General features: G+C 37.7%; 1 protein-coding gene and 1 long non-coding RNA gene across 10 annotated transcripts in view; one reads left to right on the top strand and one right to left on the bottom strand.

Annotated features, from left to right (window-relative positions):
• Positions 1-25,905, top strand: part of piezo2b (piezo-type mechanosensitive ion channel component 2b) — a 125,940-nt gene that overhangs the window by 72,648 nt on the left and 27,387 nt on the right. For 7 of the 9 annotated variants that reach the window (XM_008434600.3, XM_081597930.1, XM_008434602.3 and 4 more), the window contains 18 exons: positions 176-369; positions 1,485-1,633; positions 3,325-3,498; positions 5,386-5,427; positions 6,933-6,965; positions 8,835-9,109; positions 11,505-11,665; positions 13,280-13,450; positions 14,201-14,326; positions 15,242-15,442; positions 15,514-15,718; positions 16,474-16,575; positions 18,281-18,446; positions 20,947-21,190; positions 21,286-21,409; positions 22,727-22,883; positions 23,510-23,599; positions 24,516-24,646. In XM_008434600.3, coding sequence (XP_008432822.2) covers positions 176-369; positions 1,485-1,633; positions 3,325-3,498; positions 5,386-5,427; positions 6,933-6,965; positions 8,835-9,109; positions 11,505-11,665; positions 13,280-13,450; positions 14,201-14,326; positions 15,242-15,442; positions 15,514-15,718; positions 16,474-16,575; positions 18,281-18,446; positions 20,947-21,190; positions 21,286-21,409; positions 22,727-22,883; positions 23,510-23,599; positions 24,516-24,646 — 2,745 coding nt within the window. The remainder of the gene's footprint in view (positions 1-175; positions 370-1,484; positions 1,634-3,324; positions 3,499-5,385; positions 5,428-6,932; positions 6,966-8,834; positions 9,110-11,504; positions 11,666-13,279; positions 13,451-14,200; positions 14,327-15,241; positions 15,443-15,513; positions 15,719-16,473; positions 16,576-18,280; positions 18,447-20,946; positions 21,191-21,285; positions 21,410-22,726; positions 22,884-23,509; positions 23,600-24,515; positions 24,647-25,905) is intronic. The other 2 variants (XM_081597931.1, XM_008434601.3) reach the window with 1 other exon arrangement.
• Positions 15,607-18,274, bottom strand: LOC145547902 (uncharacterized). Its single transcript, XR_014084172.1, has 3 exons — positions 18,187-18,274; positions 16,421-16,573; positions 15,607-15,710 (listed from the first exon to the last, which is right to left on the bottom strand). It is a non-coding gene; the product is annotated as an uncharacterized LOC145547902 (long non-coding RNA).

The raw sequence follows: 25,905 nt of genomic DNA, 5'->3' as shown, positions 1-25,905 counted from the left end.
TAAATGTTATCATAATTGCCTATCTGCTCAACTGTATCTGCAAAAATAATTGATGAAAACCAAAGAAATAAAACAATCACCACCTCTGTTTTGTCTTAAATATGTGGCTTCTTGCAGAAAATGCAGGATGTTTTTAATGAACTCTTCCTGGTGTTTCTGCTGTTTGCTCTTGTAGAGGAGGAGGAACCAGAGGAGGGAGGAGAGCAGGACCTCATGCAGGTTCTGGGCGGCCTGGTGATGAGCGTTCTGGTCAAATACTGGATCTACATCTGTGGCGGGATGTTTTTCATCGTCAGCTTCGAAGGAACCATCGTCATGTACAAGATCATCTACATGATGATGCTGCTCTCCTGTGTCGCGCTCTACCAGGTATCCACACCAGTGCCTGGCTAAATTCCCTCTTATAAAACATGTTAAATCAGTCCTTATTATAAGCAACAACAGAGGCTTTTACAAACATACAATTGAAGTGTTATTTTGAAAGATATAATAACACTTATGTCTTGAGGGGGACATAAATTAATAAGTAAAAAATATTTTGGTTAAAGTTTGTCTGGTATAAACCATTTCTGTCAGATTTTTACAGAACCTACAGATCTAAAGTCATATGTACAGTGCGTAAACGGGACCTATTATGCACTTTTTGCGTATTACATATTTACATGTTTCAATACATCCTTTTGGGTCTGAACTGACTCTAAAAACAGCTCAAGTTCTTTAAAAAACCCAACCAGACAATAAGTTCATGTTTTTTGGTGTCTTGATGATGAGCTGTTCCAAAAACCTCTTAAACAGGCCTTCACCGTTACCTAGCAACCTCAAGCGAACCCATCCCCGTTACCTAGCAACCCCAGCCGAGCCCAGCCCCAGCGCAGTTCCAGCACATTTAGTCAGCTGTACAACGGCTGCTGGAAAAGACAAGTGTTTTGTTGTTGATTCACTATTCAGAAACTACTTTCTGGGTTCTTGTTGGTTGTGCAGGAGGCTCTACTTCTGCTTTTCAAAGATGTATGGTTGTGTAATTTCACGTCTGTTTGCAGCCATTTTCACATGTGGGTGTAAACGTTGAGTTGGTGGGCGTGGCCAGCAGCAACTTATTTGGATTTAAAGTGACGAGAGGCTCTAAAACAACTCAGAACAGGCAGAACTAAGCATAAAATCTCATGATGTAAGAATGATGTTTTGTGTAGACCATAGACCTGTTCAAGGAAACATAAGAGGTCACCTTTAAGCAAAAATTGAGTCTATTAGTGACACTGAGTGGCATTTAGTAAATGTTTTATCTCTCAACATGCAAACAGATGTATGTGTCTATGAAACTGATGTATCATATCTGTGAAAGTCTCCATGAAATAAACTTTAACATCTGTAAAATATGAAAGTCCTATTTAAATTTAATCTCTTTTAGTTTCAGAATCCTGGCATCTTGTGCTTCATTTTAATTTAAAACCCAGTGACAATCCAATGGCTGCTGTTTGCTCCAGGTTCACTACGAGTGGTGGAGAAGGATCCTGAAGTACTTCTGGATGACTGTAGTGATGTACACCATGCTGGTCCTCACCATCGTCTACACCTTCCAGTTTGACGGATCCGACAGCTTCTGGAAATCGGCGCTGAATGTGACAGACGACAAGTGAGTAACGACTGATCGCAGGACGCCGCCTCATCTCAGGTTTCCTTCCTAGCTGGATCTGAGCAAACAACTTCGTCATCAAACAATTGATTTACCTGGAACGCCTGGATTCTTTACCAACGTTTTCCACATGTGAACTGCTACTATTCAGGAAGAAGTTGATGTGAAAAAACATGCATTTCACATGTGGGAACATTAGATTAATTTCTCTTTTCAACAGGATCATGTCTGTGTCTCTTTACAGAAGAAGGCATAAAAACGTCTCGTATAGGTTCTACAGATTTCACATTATATTTTGTGAAACACATGGAAGAATCTCATTTGAAAAATTTTCCCACATGTGGAAAATATCTACATTATCTCACTTGTTGAAATGACGTCGAGTAGTAAAATGTGAAACACAAGAAAAGCTTCTGCATGTAAAATGATTTTCAATGTATGTTTCACATTTGAAAATGTTATGATCTAATACCAACATGTGAAATATTATGTTGTAATATGGGAAAATAGTTCACATATGTAGGGTTTTACATGTGAACTGTTTTCACATGTTGAGATGACATACAGTACCAAAATGTGAAACACATGAGAAAAGTTTTGCACATAAAAGGATTTGAAGTTTATTTTTTACATTTGAAAATGTTATAATCTAATTATAACATGTGAAGCACCTGGGAAAATATTTGACATGTTGAACAGTTTCCCATATATTTCACATATGGCGTTGTGGAAACGCATAAAAGAAAACCTTGCACATGTGAAATTATTTCCATCTGGGGTTCATATGTGGAAATTATATTATGTTTTAAAGTGGGAAAACAGTTCACCTGTGTAGCATTTCACATGTGAGTTGTTTTTATATGTTTACATAGCAAACAGTTCCACCAAATGTGACACGCATGAGAAAAGCTTTTGCACATAAAAGGATTTGAAGTTTATGTTTCACATATGGACATTTTTAATCATCTAATAGTAGCATAAAAAAGTGGGATAACTTTTGACATATGGAGCAGTTTCCCTCATGTTTCACATGTAGAAATAATGTGATGTAGTTGCAACCCTTCCTTGCACATGTGAAATCATTTACAGCTTCACATGTGGAAAATACATATTAGTGTTAACATGTTAGAAAACAGTTCACATGTGTAGGGTTTCACATGTTGAAATTTTGTAGAGTAGGGTTTTGCATATAAGAATTTTCTGAGTATGTTTCACATTTGGAAATTTTTATTATCTAATAGTAACATGTGAAGCATGTGGGAAAACATTTGACGTATGGAGCGGTTTTTCCTCATGTTTCACATGTAAAAGTAATGTGACATGTAAAGCATAGAAAGGAAAACATGTGGAAAATGCATTTCAACATGTGAAAACATGTTGAAATTTTATAGAGTAGTTTCTGCACATAGGATTGTCACTGTCTCAGTGTTCACATTTATATAATTTAATAGCAACGTGTGAAACACATGGGAAAACATTTGGAAACATTCCTTTAACTTCAAAAATTTTTGGATTTGTGTTTTTCCAATGTTTTTGTTTTTGTTTAATTCTAAAATGTTTGATCTGTTGTAGTTTGGTACCATAATTTCATATCTCCTTGCATTTAAGCGATGAGAAAATAAAAACAGTTTTACGTCATGTGTAACTCCAGGTCTCCTCTTTTTTGTTTTGTTATTTTAAATCTGTTGCAGGTTGAAGGACTTGGGTCTGGAGCGGTTTTCAGTTTCCATGCTGTTCACTCGGATCTTTATTCCCACTTCCTTCCTGTTGGTGTGTATCCTCCACCTGCACTATTTCCACGAACCCTTCCTGCAGCTCACCGACCTGCAGGCCGTGATAGCCAAAGAAGAAAGCACCATCTACAGGTGAGGCTAGATTCACATTTATTTTTAAGGAACAGCGTAATTTTTAATTTATTTTGTAAAATTTCACAGGGATTGCTTATAAAGTTATAAAGTCCTGGGAGATTTTGTGGTGACTTTCACATAGACCTAGAGATGAACTGTCAATGCTATGCCATTGTTAGCGAAAATGTATAAATCTTTTTAAGATTTTGAAGCTCTAATTTACAAAAAAGCTTCCAATGTAATCATTTTTACATTGTAAACGTAATCATTTAATTTATTGTTTTTGTGTATTATTCTGATGATTGAACGGGAAAAGAAAATTTCCACATTCAGCTAATTTTTCAATTTTCGACTTACTCATGTTTAATACAGAATTAGAAATACATTAAAAGATCTAAAAAATCAAATAATTCAATTCCTTTTTTAAATAAAAATAAAAATTTTATTACATAAAATGCAATAAGGATGCATCTGCAGCTAAGAAAGTAGTGTCTGCTAATTGGTTTATCATTGTTTGGATTAATCCATTGATAGCAATTTATTTAATTTATTTTTTTTACAGAATTTGAACCAGGCGAAGCTAAAAATGCCACAAGCAGAGTTCTGGGTAGAACATATTTACAGAAAAAGAAGTTTTCTTTTTGTTTTAAATGCAACATTTTACTGTTTTTGTACAGCTTTGTCTTAATTGCTGCTCTGATTGTGATGTTCTTTCAGTAAATGGCCTTTTTTGAGTCTGTATTACTCCAGTCAATGATTAATCGATTATTATATTAGTTGATGATTATTTTAATAATCAATTAATCACAATTAATTTGATTAATAGTTTCAGCTCCAAGTTAATTTAAACATTTTCCAGGTCTGGATTGAGAAAATGAACAATATTTGTATCACAAATCCCTTTGTCTCTGTCTAAATATCTTGTTTTTGATCAAACATCCAATGATGCCAATTGACAAATCAGTCGTAGGAAGCCCAGCTGATCTCTCATCCTGAGCAAGTTTATGGTGACAGTGGAAAGGAACAACATCCGTTTAGCAAGAAGAAACATCCAGCAGGAAACGGTTCAGAATGAGCGGCCGACTGCAGCAGCAGGGGCTGTTTGAATGAAGGATGTAGTTAAATTAAAAGTTAGCTTGCAGTGCTAATAGTAGATAGCATAAAGTTAGCAAATCCCATTGGTGTTCCCACTCATAACTGGGACATAATTAAAAAGAATAGTTAACTTTAGAAGTAAAGTAAATGGAAAACAACAATTTTCCACAATTTTCTGTGGAAAATGTGGAACAGCCAAAACATCTTTTTGGCTATTGGTTGTTAAAACAACTCATTTGTTTATATTTACCTCACAGAAAATTAATAACCAAAATGTCTTTCATTAGCACCAGGGGCATCAAGGCCATTTGTCCGATAATTTGATAATCATGGCTCTTTGATAATTTGGAGATAAATGCCCAAGAAGACAAACTTTGCTTGATTTGTGTCAGTTTTATTTATTTATTCAAAGATGAAATGATCCTAAGATGCATCAACACTGAGCTCACGTACAAAATTATATTTTAGGAAAAAATATCGCTGGTTATTTTTAAATATTTGAAAACCAACTAGAATTAAATATTTATATATATTTTCCCTATTTGGTCGTTCTCTGAATAACTTTAAAATCTTGATGCTGGGGCCAAAAATGCTGACTAATAATTCACTGCTACTTCCTGGTTTTATAATAAGTATAATAACAGTTAGACATACGGATGAAACCAGTGTTGAAGCCACTTTTCTTCAGATCTTCTCCAGTAAGCCCACCAGTTTGAGCGTTTGGTTTGTTTCTTGTGGGTTTCCTTCTTGTTTCGCCGCTCCTGGCCTGTGACCCGCTGCCATGCTTTCTCTGCCGCCCTTCTCTCACAGCCACATTAAAGTCAGGGAACGTGTCGATTTGATCATAAATAGGTGGGTATCTGCTCGCTTCCTCTCCCGTCTTCAGCTCCCAGCGTCTCCGGATGTGTCCTTCCCTTCCCCAAACCTTTCCTCTTTCCTTATTTTTGGACTCTACCGTTGCTGCACAGTAATCACTTCCCTGGATTTGAGATGTTTCATGTCACACGACTGGTTTTCCTTTTCAGGTGTTTTTTAATTTTTGCCTTTTGCTTGCAGCCCTTAAGACATAGTTAAGACATAAATTCCTCCAACTCAGGGGTGTCAAACTCATTTCATGAGTCTGTTGTGCCAGAATGTTTTGATAAAACCATAAACTGTTGAAGTATTAATGAATAACCGCATCTGCATTCAATTATTACTTGAGATTAAATAATCATTCAATATTATTTAATCAGTCTCTTCACACTTATCAGTCACTCCAGGATTTTATGATTGTTTTGGGAATTTTAAATCAGTGATTTAGAAATATTTCCAAAACATTTTTGCAACATTTGAGTTTATGTAAATGTGTTTTTTTATTGTTACTTGCCACATCAATCATGGACTACACTGCAAAAATACAAAATCCTACCAAGTATTTTTTGCCTTGTCTTTAGTGTCTTTAGTACACGTGAAATTAGACACAAGTAACTTTTCAGCATAATATATCAGCTTTTTTAAGTAAATAATTCCTTGATATTAATAAAAAATAATCCACTGGCAGATTATTTAAATCATAATAAGACATTTCTCTCATGTTAAAACTGAAATAATTTGCCCGTAGGACATTTTTTAAATCAATATTAAGGAATTGTTGACTTAAAAACCTCATATTTCTTGCTGAAAAGTTGCTTGTAAGTTTGTTTCATCTAATTTCTACTGCAAACTAAGATATTTGCACTAGAAACTAGACTAACTTGGTAAAGTTGTGTGTTTTTGCAGTGTGTAACTTGATGGTGTGTAAGTCTGAGGCAGCAGAGTAGTAGATGTAAGAAATACTGTTATTTCCACCTGCAGGGTGGAGTTGGTATCACTTAAATTCAATGTTTTTGATCATCTTTACCAAAACTTTCCAATAAACTCATATTTATGGATTAGCATTAAAAAGTTTGGGGTTTTGTTGATTTTTGCCATTTTGAAATCTTAAAAATCTGGAGGGACTGATTTATGTAATTAGGCAGCATGCAGATAAAAAGAGTTTTCATAAAACGATATTTAACCACTGAACTGTTGAAGGTCGTATTTATTATTTATGCGACTCTTTTGGGCTTCATAAGGAGTCCGGCGGGCCAGATTTGGCCCCCGGGCCTCGAGTTTGACACATGATTTAACAGAAGTATTTTTTTCAGCATGTTTGGATCTGTGAGAACGTCGTCTTTCTCCTCAGCACCTTCCCAACAATCCACCACCCTTCTGTCCTCCCAACCTGCCAGTTTTCCTGCTTTTTAAAATCTGTGTGGGTCTCTGAGTGATTTTCAGGTCTGACTTCCGACTCGTCGTTAATATTCACATCTGTGTAACTTTATTGTCCTGAGCAGCATCAAAGAAAAAATTCCTTCTCAACAGAGCAAGTAAGTGTTGACTGCTGGATGGCAGAATGCTTGCCTTGATATGCGGCCGGTTCATGAAAGCCAAACCCGAACGTTGACAGCGCTCCATTGCCTGAGGAGACTTTGAACGGCGCTCCTGCCTTCCTTCAGCTGCTATTTAACTGCTGCAAGAAGAGCGTGATGGAATACCATCGATTGTTGCAAAGAATGCAGAGGGAATGTGCACTGCTTTATGATAACAATGCCTGATGAAACACTGCGCAGGCAGCAGTCTGAGGCTGAGGAATCCCGATTTAACTTCTGCATCAATGTGAATGAGTTGGTGTCGTTTTAATATACGTATGAGGACTTTGTTTCTTTAAATTAGCTCGTCAGAAAACGACTTTACAGAGTTTGATTCATGGAATTTACTTCTACATGCCTGCTGCGTTTCCCACCTCCACAGCTTTAGAGCTGCAGCTTCTTTTTACTGACAATAAAAGTAAACTCCTAACGAGTTGTTGATGCATGATAAACTTTTCCCCCCCAAAAAAAAGTTAATAGGATTTGTCCCAAAAACAAGTATCTCAGCTTTTTCTTTCTAGTGTGAAATGCTTAAAGGCAAAGTTCGGCAGTTCGGCAGCCCTGCAATTAGCTGTTTTTGACGATTAATCGATTACTCTTACGATTAATTGATTGATTTTCTTTTTTAAATCTGATTTTTTTGTGTAAGCCTTTTTATACAATATTAGAAATTCATTGAAATAAGCAAATAAACAAATAATTCAGGAACATTTTTATTGCCTAAAATGGCATTTTTAGTGAACACTAGGATCCAGCTGTAGCTCAGAAAAATACTTTCAATATTGTGAAAAGTTCAGCTGTTTTTGCTTGACTTGACATCCATCCAGAGTATTGATCTGATGATTAGTTTTAGGATTAACTGATTAATAAATGGATAACAAAAGGTGCTTAATTGGAGACTTGCTGTACAGAATTTGAAGCAGGTGAAGCTAAAACTGCAAAGCGTCAAGTTTTCAATTAAACATATTTACAGACAGTGGCATTTTTTAAGATCTGGAATGTTAAATTTATTGCTTTTTTTGACTACGTGTTCTCCAGCTAATTATTAATCGATTACTTAATTAGTTGACAATTATTTAAAGAATGGATTAATCGCAATTAATCGTTACAAAGCAGATGTGTAATTTAAATAATTGTGCCCATTTACAATCACTGCTTCTTTTTCTTCTACAAGACATTTATGTCATAAAATAAAGCTGCAGATGTTTCTTTAGGTCCAGCTGAGACTCAGAATGGACGGAAACGCACAAGTTTGTGAAAAGTAATTCAGAGAACAGAAAAAAAGTGACTTTATAGTTCATTCAAGAGGTTTCTTATCACTTTTTCTTATCTAAATATAACTTTTTAGATAAGAACAGTAACCAAAATTCATCAGCTAATGAGAATGATTAGCAGGGTATGAACTGCATGATGGTCACTGGTTCTGTTGTTTGGTTAAAACAAGTTAGTTCTTCATTTACTCACAGTGGGTAGAGAATCCAGAAATTTTACTCATTTATGCAGTGATACTTCATTATAACGTTACTCAAGTAAAAGTAAAATGTACAGAGTAGTAAGAAGAAGTTACACCAATAAATATAACTGATGAAATGTAACTAGTTACTACTCAACTCTGCTGGTGTCATAATATTCCCTTTACTGAATAAATCCAGCTGATTACTAACTACTTTTTGTGACTATTAATTGGTGATTAAATTAACAAACGACAAGTCTGAGGGCTGAAAGCAGAGATTCCCAGAGGTCCTCATAAGTGTGTTAAAGCGGACATGTGCAGACTGATATTTGCACATATGTTCAGGTGACTAAATGTTGTTTTTGTGCCTTCAGACTGGCGGAGCCCGCGGCGAGCCTGGAGGACCTCACCATGCTCAGCGCCAGCTCGGTGGAGGCGGCGCTGCCCAGGGAGGAGCTGGAGGCGGAGGAGCGGAGCTGGGGCTCGGGAAACGACGGGGAGCAGGCGCTCGTTCTGGTGGCCGACACCGACGCCAACGTGACCGACGAGAAACCCAAGAGCTTCTCCGACCAGCGCCAGTCCAGCACAGAGGAGAGCCAGCGCTGCAGCGCCGCCACGGAGCCGGAGCCGAGCACGGAGCAGAGCTCAGGTACGCAGCGCCAAGGCGGCGCTCTCCGAACAAAAGAAACATTATGTTTGTATTTATTAGTTCACCAAACAAAACAAAACGGAGAAGTTCAGAATTTAAACTAAATAACTAATTAAAGAAAAGCTTGAGACTTTGACCTTATAGGTGACCTGCTCCGCTTCTTTGAGCAGGTTGCTTCAAAGAAGCGTCTGTGGTCTATTCAAAACATGTTCGTTACATTTTCTGCACAAAATCGTTCTTAGATAATGAGATTTTCGTTGTACAGTTCTGCCTAATTAGAGCTGTTTTAGTTTCTGAATGGTAAGTCAACAAAAGAACACTTTTCAGCAGCCATCGTGCAGCTATAAAACCAGCTGACCAAATGTGCTGGAGGTCAGCTTTTGTTGCTAGGTAATGGCACAGAAACTCAACAATCGGGAACATTTTTAAACGGCTCATTTTCACACCACCAAATGCCTCTTTTAGTAGCAGTTGAAACCCAAATAGAAGAATAAAAACGTTCAAAATGAGACTTTTGCATAATCGGTCCCTTAATTACACCCTGTTACGCTGCAGGACCAACATTTCAACTTATGAATGTTCTAAAAATTAAACAAAATGAAATGAACCCTTTATGAATGTTTTATAGTGGCCTAGTCAAAGTCAGACCGAAATGGGATTCAGATGCTGTGGCTTGACCTTGAACAAGCTCTTCATTCTCTAAAACCTCTAAAGGGTTTTAATTAAACCCTTTAGAGGTTTAATTAAAGCCTCTAAAGGGTTTAATTAAAGCCTCATTCAAGGCTTTAATTAAACCCTTGAATGAGGCTTTAATTAAAACAAAATTTGCCTAAAGGAGTCTAGAGCTGTGAAGTAACTTGTTACATTTACTTGAGTAAATTTACTTGCAGTTTTTGTTTCACCAGTTTTTTATTGAAAGAAACTGATTTGGAGAAAATGTTTTCCCTGATTTTGTTAATTTTGTTTCTTATAAGACTTATCCTCATTTTGGTCTTTAAAACACAAACATTTCCACTTAATGTTATATTTTGGTCCATCTGATTATGTAATTTTTTAAATATTAAATTATTGATAATTTGATCAGTTACTCAGTACTTGAGTAAACTTTTTACCAAATATTTTTTTACTCTTGAGTAATTTCCTGGACAGCTGCTTTTTACTTTAATTAGAGTAAAAATATGTTGAAGTAGTGTTACTCTTACTTGATTATAACCTGTGGGTTCTCTGCCCATCCCTAAAACAATCCAATTTTACCAACAAAATATCTTAAAGTCGTATGGATTGATGAAAACAACATCTGTTCGCCCACTAGAGGCTTTACTTTGTTTGCGCTGTGCATCATGTAGAATCCAGTGTTTACATGTGTTTTTTATTTGGTAGCAGTTTCATTCAGCTTTATGTGTGCAGACCCGTTCCTGTGAGTATTTAGCCTGTGGCGTACATACAGTTTGTTAAAGCTCAGCTTCACCAGCTGGTCGTTAATCAACGCAGCCCAAGTGGTAAAAATCGGGTTGCCTTACAGATTTTTTGCATTCGGTGGATTTATTTCTCGTTTTATTTTCTGGTGCGGCGCGTAGCTCACTTTCTCATCTACTTCGGCTTCAGTAAGTCAAGCTGGTTTTAAATTAAAATGCAGTTTATGCACACAGAAAATAAAATAGGTAATAAAACAACGCTCCGCGGGACCTCTGGGTTTATAATGAGCTGTCGCTGCTATATCCGTTCTTATCCAAACAACAAGGCCTCTGTTAAAAACGCTCTGAGTTGGACATTTTATATCCTTTATGAGAATATAAAACTGGGTATTACAGTACCTCCTATTTCTCAGGTCGTTAAACGTAAAGTTTGGAATCTGAACCCATTTTTGAGCATGTTTAAGTCACTGAATACACTTGGAGAATATTACTTAAAGCTTAAACTTAAAAAACAAATAAAATCCCATTATTTGACCAGCTTGCTGCTGTAATTATTTATGTATCCAACCCAACTTGATGGTAAACATTGATAAGGAAACTGTAGAGCTAAGAGAACAAGAGCTATAGAAGAGCAAACAACTTAAATTTAAAATTTAGAGTACTTTTCTGTTTTCTACCAGTGGAGCTAGATTACGATTTTGCTTTTGCAGTGCTGGGTAGATGTGGTCAAGAGAATCAGAAATACTTGGTTATTTAAAGACAAATATTTTCTATTGTAAGAAGATTTTATGCTCCGTTCTCACTTTGCCCTAAATAGATTGTTTTCCACTTCTATGAAAAATGAAAATTCCTAGAAATCTTTTAAAAGATCTACATAAACTATTTTTAACACCTCTTTAAAATTTAGCTCTGTCTGTTTGAAAGTGAAGGAAAAAGTGTGGGATAGTTGAATCATTTACGGAGTTTTTTTATTTCTTCAGATCTGAAGAATAAGTGGCACCTGGTGGTGGACCGGCTCTCTGTACTCTTCCTCAAATTCCTGGAGTATTTCCACAAACTGCAGCTGTTCATTTGGTGGCTGCTGGAAATCCACATCATCAAGATTGTATCGTGCTACATTGTTGTCATCTGCATCTGGGAGGTAAGGAAGCTTCAGCCGATGCATCGTTTATTGGTTATCTATCTGAAAATAATAAGAAATACCTGTTAGATTTCAGAAAACATTTATTCAGATTAATCTAAAACTTAATGCTTGAGTATGGCACAGTATTGGGCCCACTGTAGATTATATTTCTGTCAAAAAACAACATATTTTTCTAAAAGATGAGGATAAGAAACTTTCCCTGACTAAAGGCATAAGTGTATGATTAAAACAAACACAGAAGTTTTGGCTTTTTGTGTCTCAGCTGACTTAATAATCCCTGAAAATTTCAGAGTTTTCTTTCTTCCAAATTTCTGACTTGTCAGAGAATAATTTAGTTTAATACTGTAGGTTTATGCTTCCAGTCTTGAATATTTGATATTTTCTCTCACAAATTAAGCATTTTCTTGTAAACATGTAAAATGAAACTCTACATTTTAGTGCAGTTTGACTAAAAAATGTAGAAAATTTGGAGAAACTTTTATAACTCCATGTTTTTTTCTTATACTCCGTCGTCCTGCTTTTTCAGTGCCTTACAGAAACATTCATGCTCCTTAAACTTTTTTACTTTATGATAAAACAACAAACTTTAATGAGTTTCTGTCGGCATTTAATGTGATTGAAAACAGTGGACTTGAGTCCCATTAACTCTACTGGTTCATTCACACCAGCCATGTTTAGTTCGCTTTAGTCCAACTCTAATTTGAAAGTTTGTTTCATTTGGCGGAGGTGCGATGTGCAATCAAACTCTAAAAAGGACCAAATGGTGAACTCTGCTCTGCCTAAAAATCTATGTCTCGGTCCGGTTGAAGTGAATTCTGGTGCAATTTGAATGCATATGTGAACGCCAAGTGGACCGGAAACTGCTCCAAAAGCAGGAAGTGGACTATAGAGAAGGGCATTCTGGGTAAATACAACCAAAACTAAAGTGAGAGTCTAGCTTGAGCAGAAGAAATGCTTTTTTATGAAGGACAAAAGAGAACTCCTACAAACGTTAAAATCTGATGTTAATTCATTTTTGTTTCCATTTCATGAGGAAGGAAGTTGCGCTCATGTCTTCTTCTGAGGTTTCTGTGTTGTTTCCTTCAGTGGTTCTTGGTGCTCCGCCCCCAGAGGCGAGAAGGGGAACAGGTTTTTCAATTATTGTGAGAAGTGTGAAAGTGAACCAAACCAGCTGAAAATCTAACAAATGTTGCAACTTTAGTCTCCCATTGAACCAAGTCTTGGCAATTTTTCAGGTGTAAAAACATTCTAAGCAGAGTTAGATTATAAAACAACATGCAAACATCTCAAAGAGATCTGCCATATAGTTCTGCTAGAACCTTTTAAATATGTATAAAAGTCCTAAATGTGTTGAGCAGAATGACACTAAAAGGAACAGTAATACATTTTTAGACCTGTTTTTTCTTGTCATCATGCTTTAAATTACACATAGAGATAATATCAATAATATGAAATTAATTTGAAAATCTTTTTTTTACTTCTTAGATTTGTTGTCCTTAACATTCTGTGAAAAAAAAACATAAATAAAGAAGCATTTCCGTGTCGTTCTGAGTGGAAAAAGACGTAATGACCATTTTCATGTCCTCATCGCCTGCATTGTCTCCTGTGCAGGTGTCTTTGCTCAACTATGTGTTCCTGGCGTCGTGGGCCTTCGCGCTGCCCTACAGCCAGTACCGACCCCTTGCCTCCAGTGTTTGCACTGTCTGGACGTGTGTCATCATCGTGTGCAAAATGTTGTACCAGCTAAAGACTATCGAGCCCCCAGAATACAAATGCACCGTAGTAAATATCACCTTCACCTGTTTTACCTGTTTTATTGTCACTGCATGGGTCAGTTTGTGTCACTAAACTGTTTATTTGCTCTGAAAGCTTCACTACTGTAAACATTAAATTTTTATTGCATTGAACAAACTGTAAGAGCCAGAAGTTTACATACACTGCTGCAAAAACACACAATCTAAATCAAGTATTTCTGATTTACTGTCTGGTGGAAATATCTTGGTAGAGTTTCATGTTAGTTTTGTCTTATTTCAAGTAACTTTTCATCAAGATACAGAAGCTAAGTCTACAATTCCTTAATATTAATTGAAACTATACTAGTTCCCCTGGCAGATTATTTCACTTACATCATGTAAAAATTGTATTTTATATGTATAAAATGTCTTGTTATAAGTTAAGTAATCTGCCAATGGAAGTAGTACTTTTTAAAATCAATATGATTGACTTAAAACTAGCTCCTCTTTCTGGCTGAGAAGTTACATGTAATTTATTTTAGTCTTTATTTCTTGTGCACTAACATTTTTGCACTTGAAACCAGACAAAAATACTTGGAGACATTTTGTGTTTTTCATTGTATGTGAAGTTAAATCAGGCCAGCAAGCATTACCAAAATGATATATATTTGCTAAATACCACAATAATGTGAACCGCAAATTTCAGCTGTAAATACTTCATGCTTTTTTCCATGTTGGGGATCATATTTACTTTAGTTTAATTAAAAACATTAAAAACAGTTTCTCCTTGGGTGCACAGCCAGATTTCTACTCAGAAGACGTTAAGAAGACGCTTGAGAAAACGCCGCTGTATAGCAACACATCTGACCTCGGTAACTGGGTCGGCCTGAGGAAGGATAACGAAGACCTGCTCAGATACCTCAGGGTGAGCAGGAAGTCCTCTGAAATACGTAAAAACACGTTTATATAGAGGATCTGAAGGATCAAATATACCGTCATCAAAAACCAACAAATGTACGTTTAGGTTGAAGATTGTTTACTTTTTTTGTCTTCACATCACACAACACGTTATATACTATATAGCAATATAGTGAAAGTACAGATACTGAATGTAAAATATAGTGGTGTAAAACCTGAAGGTATCTTTTGATACATGAAAAATGTACTGAAGTACTTCACTGCAAACAGATCATCTTTATCCTTCTGATTTCTAACATTTAAAGGGGCAGTTTTATGTAAAATTTACTTATTTTCTAATATAAAGTTATTCCCTCATCAAAAACATACCTGAGTGTTGCTATGATTCTTCCATGCATGTTTGAGAAATCCAGCTGTGCAAAACGCCTGGCTGGATCTAGCTCCGCCTCCGAGACGTAGCTCCTCCCCCACTCAGCACCTTCAGACTAGTCGGCTGCAATCAGCAAACTCCTGGTGAAACTGCACATCTGCTAAACTCATTACAGTAATGCTCGGAGTGATGCTGGTAAAAACATTGTTAAAGGGTTAATAGAGGAGATATGTTGTGATGACTTCCTGAAGGCTTCTTAAAGAGACAGAGCCCCAATTTCAAGGAGTTCAATCAGGAAACAAAATTTCTTTTATGTCCTACAGCTCTGGAAAAAAATTAAGAAACCACTTAAAACTACCAGTTTCTCTGGTTTTACTCTTCATACGTATGTTTGAGTAAAATGAACATTTTTCTTTTATTCTATGAACTACTGACAACATGTTTCTGAAAACATCTGTGCCTGAAAATATACAACCCTGTAAATATTGAATTACTATATGATTTTTTTTCACTAAAAGCTTTAACCAGAGTAAGATGATGTTATTGCTGCAGAACAACCTGTTGATGTTGGCGCTGCTGGCCTTTGAGGTGACCATCTATCGCCACCAGCTGTACTTCAGGCTGCGGAACAAGCTGTCGCCTCCCGCAGCCAGAATCATCTTCCATGACGTCACTCGCCAGCACCTCGACATCGGCATCGTCAGCTTCGTTAAATACTTCGTCAACTACTTCTTCTACAAGTTTGGACTTGAGGTAGAAAATTCAGTGACGTAGTGAATGTGTGTTTCATGGAGAGGTGCTTGACGCCTCCGCTGGTGTCTCAGACGTGCCTGCTGCTGGTGGTGAACGTGATTGGTCAGCGAATGGATTTCTACGCCATGCTCCACGCCTTCGCCCTCATCGCGGTCATGCACCGACGCAGAAGAAAGGCCATCGCTGAGATCTGGTCAAAGTACTGCTTCTTCCTGGCAAGCATGCTCACAGTCCAGTACTTTGTGTGCATCGGGATCCCACCGGCTGCCTGTAAAGGTTTGTGCGCTTGGATAAATCACAGTAAGAGTGAAAATTCTGCCTGGTTTTTATCTAAAATGTTGCCTTGAATTATGTCCAGACTAGACGGAGAACTAGTTTTCTTCCTGTTGCCATAAGTTTCCAAAACTTGACTGAGCGTTTTGTGTTTTTTAATCTTATCCTAATGAAGACAGTGTATTTAAAGCTGCAGTATGTAATTTTTATTTTAAAAAGTGTTTTTTTTTTTTACATATTAAAATTATGACCGTAATATGAGACAAATAATCTGTGAAAAGATACACTTCCTCTGCCTTCTCCATGAGCTTCTACTGTCATCTGAAGAAATGTACCACTCCCAACCAAAAACAACCAATCAGAGCAAGGAGGCGGGTTTTAGTACTGTCAATCAACCTCATGTACTCGCTGCTGAATGTGCTAATAGTGGAAAAACAACTTAGCGTTCCAGGAAACTGACAGGGTGCACTGTGGTGAACCAGCTGTAGCATATTAGAAAAAAAGAGGGAGAGTGTGAGCAGTGAGTACACAAGCCTGATTGACAACGTCAAGACACTCCTCCTGATTCTGATTGGTTGTTTCTGACTGGGAGCGGTGTATTTCTGCAGATGGCAATAGGACAACAGTGTGAAGACATGTAAAGAAAAATTATAATAATAATAATAATATTACATCCTAATTTTAAAAGTTCTTCACAGAACTAACCTCGTTTCCACACTTTTTAAACGGCCATGTCATGGTGACGTTTCTCTTTCCAGATTATCCCTGGAGGTTTCCAAACTCTACGACCGGCTCCAACGTGATCAAGTGGCTCTATGTCCCAGACTTCCAAATGAAGCCCAATCCATATTTCCTCGTCTGTAAGTGAAGTGAGAAATAAGTTTATAGGGTAAAAATTAGAAACCTCAGAATGAGAGTAGCTGTATTGGCTAAGAAAGCAATTGTTTATCATCCTCATGTACTCGCTGCTCAATGTGGTAATGGCAGAGAAACAACTTACCATTACAGGAATACTGTTTATCCATCATCACCAGTGGCTATGCTAACTAGCTTTAGCGTTTGTGGCAGACTATGTTGTGGTGAATCAGCTGTTGGTTGAGGCTTTCAGATAAAAACATTTTAACACATTATATCAATAAAAAGCTTTCTGATTAAAACAATAAAAAAAATTAGAAAGTAGAAGCCTAAACCTGTGACAGACTGGCGACCTGTCCAGGGTGACCCCGCCTCTCGCCCAGAACGTTAGCTGGAGATAAGCACCAGCAACCCTCCCGACCCCATTAAGGGACAAGGGTGTAAAGAAAATGGATGGATGGATGGATGGATGGATGGATGGATGGATGGAAGCCTAAACATGTAAACACAACAGTCTTTCTCAAACTGTGGCCCCCTAGTGGTCAGCAAGGTACTGCATGTAAACAACAGTTTATTTGTCGTCACGTTAGCTCAAAGTGTGACGCTACAGCTAGCTTACCAAAGGACTGCGTTTAAAAATAATAGAGGATAATTGGCTTAACACTGGGTCACTAAAAAGAAAAGCTGAAGACACCGGTGGAAGACACCAGTTTCTCAGGCTTAGTGGCAGAACATTTGTTTTTGAACATTATTATGATACACAGCACTGCACCCCACGCTGACTAACTGCATCTTAACAGCTAAAATAAATTCACTTATATTGTGCTAACTACTGGCTGAAAGAAAATGTTTGTTTTTGCCAAAGCAACTTCAGTCTATTTTCTTTTATTTGCTTCAAAAACTTTGTTAGTGCAAACAACACTTGTAGTGAAGAACATTTTTGATTGGAAAGCTTAGAATCCAAACTACAGTAAAACTTAAGTAAATAACTCAAAACGCCCTGAGTTGTTTGTGGTTTTATTGTAGCCAGTCACATTTACGAAACAGCACCACCTTCACATTAGGAGGAACAGTAACACTTTATTTGAAGGGGCGTCCATAAGACTGACTGTCATAAACATGAAGGAGTCTTCATGGATGTCATTTAGTAAATAATTACACTTTTAATGCAAAGTTAAAACTTTGGATGGACTTTTAATGCAAGATTTGGTACAATTTTACATTAAAAGTGTCTATCTGCTGGATAGTTCAAAGTTGGCAATTTTAATGGACTTTTAAAGCAACTTTTCAATAAAAGTGTCATTATTTACTGAATGACACTTCATGACAACAGCACTAAACATTCATGAAGACTCCTTCATGCTCATAACAGATGTTATGTCAAGTTTATGCACATCCCTTCACATAAAGTAATACCGTCTGAACAAAGATAACGAGTTGATAGACTAATTCTTTAGTTTCAGATTGTATATATTGAGCTGTTGTGTTCTAGTTATGTGGTGTGAATGTTTCCGCCAAAATGTTTTTACTGGGCTGATTTGAAAACCTACAGTAGAAAACTATTTATTTAGAAGATTTCTTAAAAACAGCCTGCTTAGAGGAAAATATAAACATACCAAGGGAAGAAACTGTAACTCTGGAATAGACGAGTTGAAATGCAATAAACCCAGACGGGTTTATTCAGATGTTTTCCCTGTGCTGTCCCTGCAGACGACTTCATGCTGCTGCTGTGCGCCTCCCTGCAGAGGCAGGTCTTTGAGGACGAAAACAAGGCCGCGGTGCGCATCATGGCCGGGGACAACGTGGAGATCTGCAGAGACCTGGACGCCGCGTCCTTCAGCGTCCACAACCCCGTCCCCGACTTCATCCACTGCAGGTTCCTTCAGAACGATGGCTTTGGACAGAAACGCCGACCCAAAAGTCCTGCAGTTATTCTGGTGCCATTGCTTGGCAGTCATTAGCACAGAGGGAAGCTGAAATGGAGAGGAAGTGAAGCAGACAGAGTAATTGATGCATAACAGTATCAGATGTCGACAATAAAGTCAAACATAATGCGCTGAATGCAAGTGAAGCTCATCAGAAGCATTCAGCAGAGGATTTGTGGTGTCGGAGTTTATTTAGAGCAGCAGGAAGTAGTTTTATTAGCCAGATATTAAAGCAGCTCCAGTCTGAGACGTTAAACCGGATTCCAGGAGACGATTCAGTTTGAGAGTCTCAGCGTTCGTTACATCACACTTTTTATCTAAACGGTCAGATTTACTGAGAAAGAGATTCAACTAAAAACTGGAAATGCGGCGCATTTATGAGCCTGAAAGATTTATTCAGCTTTCCCAGGATGATGATGGTGTAGAGGATTTCAAAATAAGAGTCGTACTAGGAAACATGGAAGGAATCCACCCATCCATCCATCCATCCATCCATCCATCCATCCATCCATCCATCCATCCATCCATCCATCCATCCATGAGTCCATCATCCATCTTTCCATCCATTAGTTGGTTCATCCATCCATCCATTGGTTGGTTCATCCATCCATCCATCCATGCGTCCCATTATCCATCTTTCCATCCATTGGTTGGTCCATCCATCCATCCATCCATCCATCCATCCATCCATCCATCCATCCATCCATCCATCCATCCATCCATCCATCCATCCATCCATCCATCCATCCATCCATCCATCCATCCATCCATCCATCCATCCATCCATCCATCCATCGTTTCTAAATCTAAAATACTGAAGCGATTCTTCTTCTCATTCATAAACATGTTTTCTCTCCTACTTCAAGGTCCAGTAAAACGTGAGCAGCGGGTTTTTAAAGGAACGGCAGCGATAGCATCCTGACCGTCAGCAGCCATTGATTATGTGTTCTTCACATTCCACTGTTTTGATGCGCAAAGTGGACAAGTGTTTTATTAACGCACTCTGTGTCCATCAACAAGCCCTTGTAGAAAGACGAAAAGCTGCACAGCCGTCTGTCCATGCCGCAGCAGCTCTGCACTTATTCCATCGTTTCCCTTCAGGATCGAATTACGGATACAGGGCGCGGGTCGGAGAAATCCATATTCCACAAAAACACTCTGTCCGTCACTCTGCGACTCAGACGCTTTCGCCCTGTACTCTAACTCAATAAATAGCTTTTAAGTATGGAAAAGGTATTTTCTCCCTCTGATGAAGGAGGACACTCACTCAGCCCATCAACGCGGCGTCCGAGCCAAACCCACTTCATCAGCGCCGGCGCTGCTGCTGTTGTGGTCCCGTTCGCGTCGAGTTAATGAGCGGCGCGTCCTATGTTTTCACGTTAATGGACGGGCAGGGAAAGGATGCTTTCACAGGATTTAACATGAGACCAGAGAGAGAAAACATGGAGGAGCGTACCTGAGCTGAGCAACAGCGTCAGGTTACAGATCCGATTCCCATCCATCGAGCAGACGCTTACCGGCGCTCCGACGTCACGAAACGAAGGAGATTCATGAGCCGCACAAAGCGACAGGACGGGCAGAAATGTTGGCAGAGCAGGGTGGTAACTAGTTACATTTACTCAATTACATTTAGGGGTAATTTTATTATGTTTTACTTTATTTTGTTTTGAAGTATTTCTACTCTTACTTGAGTAAAATATTCTGAATTTTCTTCCCACTGAATGAAAAACAAACATGTTTCAACCAAAGATTCGCCAGACTCTGACACAAACCTGCAGTTTTTGTTTAAGTTTTTTATTGAAAGAAACGGATTTGGAAAAACGTTCCTTTGGCCTGATTTTATTTATATTAATTATTTTCATTTTGGTCTTTAAAATACCAACATTTCCACATAGATTTATATTTTGTTACCATTTGATTCTCGGTACTTGAGTCATTTCTTGTACGGCTACTATTTACTTTTACTTTAGTAATTTTATTTTGAAGTATTTTGAAAATATTCTGGATTTTCTACCCACTGAATGAAAACAAACATGTTTTAATCAAAAATTCTCCAGACTCAGAAACAAACCTGCAGTTTTTGCTAAAGTTTCATAAGTTTTTTATTTAAAGAAATGGATTTAGAAAATTTTCTTTTGCCTGATTTTGTTATTCGTTGGTAATTATGTAAATTATTGCCATTTTCATTCTTAAAATACCAAAATTTCCACTTAACTTTATATTAGCAACCAAAGTCTAGAAAATAACTTTGTAAAACTTCCAGAAAACCTGAATGTGTTTAAATCAACACCAGCTTAAAAAATCGTCTTATTGGAAGCAGCTTTTAAATAATTTCTTACCTTCGGTGGCCCTAAAACATCCTGTTCAGGCCAAACACAGAAGCACAACAGACTCAAAACGAGAGGAGAACCAGCCAGATTCACAGGTAGTCTTTGTTTTCTCCGTCTCCAGGTCGTACCTTGACATGCTGAAGGTCATCATGTTCAGCTACCTCTTCTGGTTCGTCCTCACCATCATCTTCATCACCGGCACCACCCGGATCAGCGTCTTCTGCATGGGTTACCTGGTGGCCTGCTTCTACTTCCTGCTGTTCGGCGGCGACCTGCTGCTGAAACCAATCAAGAAGATCCTCCACTACTGGGACTTCCTGATTGCCTATAACATCTTCGTAATCACAATGAAGAACATTTTGTCTGTATGTAGACCTACTAACTGACACACGTAGACGATGCTTCCAGTGGTCATGACATTTCTAAAGTTCTGTGTTGAATAAAGAAGGTTTTGTTGTAGATCGTGGCGTGTGGCTACATCAAGACTCTGGTGGATAACAAGCAGTGCTGGTTGATCCAGTTGTTCAGTCTGGCCTGCACCATCAAAGGTTACCACGTAGAAACCAATCTTATCACCACTCAAGGTGCGTAAACATCATTAAATATGCTCCGAAAATATTACCTGCATAAAATGTAAGACATTAGCACAGCTAGCATTTTAGCACATGCTGCCTTAGTCTGCTAATCGTAATAATAAACATTGTCCTACTGAGTTTTCAGCTTATAAATCTGAAATTCATCCAATGAAACCTTTTAAACCTAAAATTAGAATCTAAATATAAATCAACACTTTGCCTAGTCAATAATTTGAGACGGCTTGTATTCCCTGCAGATGAATATCTCAGTTTTAGTGGAAAACTGTAAACAAACAGAGAACACATCAAATTTACTGCTGGATTTGAACATTTGCTTTCAACTTCTTCTGAAATTTTACCCTGAGGAAAAAACTTTATCATCTGCATATATTAAAAATTACGCTGCTTATGAGTGGAATCTATATGATTTATTCATGCTAAAAATAAGGGGCTCAGCATGGAGACCTGTGGGACACCAAACTGTGAAGCTACATGTAGCTGCTCAATTTTAGGTTATTTGGAAATGACATGGAAGTGTGAATATTCTTTAAAAGTTTACATCTTTGTAAATTAGAGTCTAGAAAAGCATATTTTTTTCACATAATTATTATGTGAGAAACCTGACTCTTGCTTTTTTCATGGGATTTGTTTACATTTCATTTTCTTTAATTGACATTTAACTCATTCATGATTAAGTAAGCGAGACTCATGTGGTTCAAAGCATAAACTACATCGCTAAACCCTGGTAGCTGCTAGGCAGCTGTGCTACCAAATGTGCTGTTTTGCATCCCCATATGAAAAATTACATCGATAAAATAGAGAATTTTTATGATTTCTAAGCATCCTAATGGGCTTGGGCCCAGCCTGGGGCCCTGTGGGACTCCAGACCATAAAGAATTAATGGGCTCGGTTCACACAGCAGGTCCTGAAAAAGTTGAGTGCTTCGTTGTTGCTTTACCATCCAGAAACCACTTGCTGCATTCTTATTGGTTGTACAGGAGGCTCTACTTCTGCTTGTCAAAGATGTACGGTTGTAAAATCGCACATCTGTTTGTAGCCATTTTCACGTGCGAGTGTAAACATTGAGTTTGAGGGTGTTGAAAGCAGCAGATTATATGGATTTAAAGTGACAGGAGCATCTAGGAATCATTTAATGAAAGAAAAGCTTAATGGATCACCTTTAATTATTGTTTTCCTATAAAGTGTTTTGAATTTATGTATTTTAGACCATTTTTTTCATCTTCTCATTGAAATCTTGTAAATTATAGATTAGAGCTGAAAACTGTTTGTTTCTGCGAATAAATCAGATTTTATTTCACACTCCAGCCAACGGAAAGTTCTGTGAGCTCCCCAAAGACGAGGCTGGGATAATCTGGGACAGCATCTGCTTCGCCTTCCTGCTGCTGCAGAGACGAGTCTTCATGAGCTACTACTTCCTGCACGTGGTGGCGGACATCAGAGCATCGCAGATCCTCGCCTGCAGGTACTGCAGACAGCAGCTGCACTGAGAGGGACGAGCAGCGCCTCCTCAAGTGCTTTGCTTTTACGGCTGACAACCGTTTTCTGGAAGTGGATTAGGGCCAATGACAAAACAATTATAATTCTGACATTTTTTCCCCATAATTCAGACTTTATTTTATTGATTTGATTTGTCTTATGGTGCATAAACAATCTAAAAAATTCTGATATTGAGAAAAGTCAGAGATTAAAGTCCAAATTCTAAGAAGAAAGTCTGAATTCCTAGATTAAAGTCAGAATTATGAGTTTAAAGTCAGAATTCTTAAAATAAAAAAAATCTGAGATTAAAGTTTGAATTCTGAGAAAAAGGTGAAAATTCTGAGATTTATGTCAGAAACATTAAAGTCAAAATTCTGAGGAAAAACTGCCCCTAACCTTCTTCCATAGATCATGTTGTCTATTTTTAATCTGATAAATGAAACATTTCAAATGTGAGTGTTTTTTTTTTTTGTGAACAAAGACATTAATTATGTTGATTCCAGTTCTACATGATGGTGCAGTAAATTAATTAAATGTAATCCAAACATCTGAAAGCATCAGGTTTAATCCAGATTACTGCACACGGTGCCTCTTCCTGTTGTTGTGTTTCAGAGGGGCGGAGCTTTTCCAGGCCACCATAGTGAAGGCGGTTAAAGCTCGACTGGAGGAGGAGAGCAAATCAGTGGAGCAGCTGAAGAGACAGTGAGACTCTCCGTGTTTGACCTTTGACCTTCATGTTACTCAGCCGCTCCGTTCTCCAGGAGGGAACCGACGCTTTGAAATGGATTTAGTTTGAAATCATTCCCAACCTGAAATTATTAATCTGTGCTTTTATTTTTTCTTTATTTTGTTTCAGCAGTTTATTGATCTGAGCGTCAAGAATCCTCAGAAAATTATTTTTGTTCATCAGATCAAAGATTTGATTATCAGAAGATTATTGATGGAAAAACAAAAGATATGGAGGAGTTCATCCATCCATCCATCCATCCATCCATCCATCCATCAGTTGTTCCATCCATCCATCCATCCATCAGTTGTTCCATCATCCATCCATCCATCAGTTGTTCCATCCATCCATCCATCCATCAGTTGTTCCATCATCCATTCATCCATCCATCAGTTGTTCCATCCATCCATCATCCATCCATCCAACATCCGTTTGTCCATCCATCCATCCATCCATCCATCCATCCATCCATCCATCCATCCATCCATCTCTTTAAACTGGATTCTGTTAAATGTTGGTAATAATCAATAGGAAGTCAGATTTTTACTCTTTCTGTGATTTCCTGCCTCCTCCTCTGTTTCTTTGGTGAACCTCGCTCGTTGTAACTCCGTCCATAATTAAGTAAACATGATTGTTGTGGTTTAAAAGCCTCTCCAGGCTCAGCGTCGCTTCCTGGAAGGCGGCCATTAGCATATCATACCACCTAAAAGCAGCGTGTTTCCACTGCTTATAGTTTCCTCTGTAGTTCCTCACGAGCCCAGTCGATGCCCACTCACCTCCACTAATGAGCACTCCGCCGTAATAGACCATGCTCTTGTTTCTGAAGCCTGGAGATGTTTACGGACGCCGTGCGGTGATGATGTTCGTCTGCGTCTTTTCTGATCTAATCAGGATGGACCGCATTAAGGTGAGGCAGCAAAAGTTTAAGAGGGGCAAGGAGAAGATGCTGAGCCTGGCGCAGGAGTCTGCCGACGGACAGACGCTCGTCCGGCCCGAGGAGGAGGAGGAGGATGATGATGATGGTATGACGAAGGCTGCCGCCAACTCTCCCTGTGGAGCCCATAATAAGACTCAGATAATGATTGTCGTATGTAACCATGCCACCGTTTGAATTCACAACCCTTGAACTTTTTCATTCAACTATTTTAATGTAATTTTTACATGAAAGACAAACAAAAGAAATACACAACTGTGACAAGTTCTGCTTTAAAAATAAAATAAAATAAAATAAAATGGCATTTGTGTTCAGCCACTTTAACTCCGACACCACTAAATAAAACCCAGATAAAAATGGAGCTGAAACGATTAACTGAGTAATCAAATCACGATTAATTGAATTATGATTAATCCGATTAATCATAATTAATAGAATTGTGAAATGGTATTGAAACTGTCGATTAATTAAAATTAATCAGATTAATGAGATAGTTGATTTATCACAATTAATCTTGATGAATTGATTATTGAAATACTCGATTAATCGTGATTAATCAAAGTTGTACAAATTCGGATTGTACAATCAAAACTGTACAAAAATATTTAGATTTAGCATTTAAGATGAAAAATAAAAACCCTTTGTAACTTGGAACTCCGCAGGTAGCTCTTCCTGTCCATTTGTTTATTGGTTAATCCAAAAATAATCAGCAGATCAACGCCACACTGAACTTTTCACCTACTGATGTTAAAGTATTTCTAGCTGCAGATGCATGAACTGTATTAAGGATTTTTTTTAGAGAACATTAATGAATAAACATCATCATGAAGAAACACGACAGACAGGAAAGGTTAAAAGTTTAAGCAGATTTAGGTTTAATGCACCAAACATGTAAAATACTTCTTAATTTCTGAATCTGTGATGAATAATGTATATTTTTCTACTTCACTTTTTTGTCTTGACTCAATAATTTTGGCCTACATGACAAAAAGCTTAAACAATCCTGACCTAGTCAAAGTCCAGACCTTAACACAGTTCAGTGACATGGAAAAATCTGTTGAGTTTTTAGTCTTTAAATGTGCAAAAACATAGAAAATAGTTTAACAAAGTGACTATTTAAATGGATCTGGCTCACTTTTTGTTTTTATTTGAGGAAGTATAAATCGCCTTTTATTCGTTATCCTACTTCTTTGTTTTGCTCCATCAAATAAAACCCCAGTTTTGAATTGAAGTTTGAGTTTGTAGCTTGACTAAATGCAAGAGTTCAAGGGGTGTGAATACGTTTGCAAGCTGCTGTAAATTGCCTTAGTTAAGAATCTTAAATTTGTGGATTTTTATTTTTTATTT

The sequence above is a fragment of the Poecilia reticulata genome, chromosome 17 (assembly GCF_904066995.2).
Source record: "Poecilia reticulata chromosome 17, P_reticulata-male-v2, whole genome shotgun sequence".
Taxonomy (NCBI): domain Eukaryota; kingdom Metazoa; phylum Chordata; class Actinopteri; order Cyprinodontiformes; family Poeciliidae; genus Poecilia; species Poecilia reticulata.
Note: the sequence above shows the minus strand (reverse complement) of the source record. Positions and strands in the feature narration are given on the sequence as shown.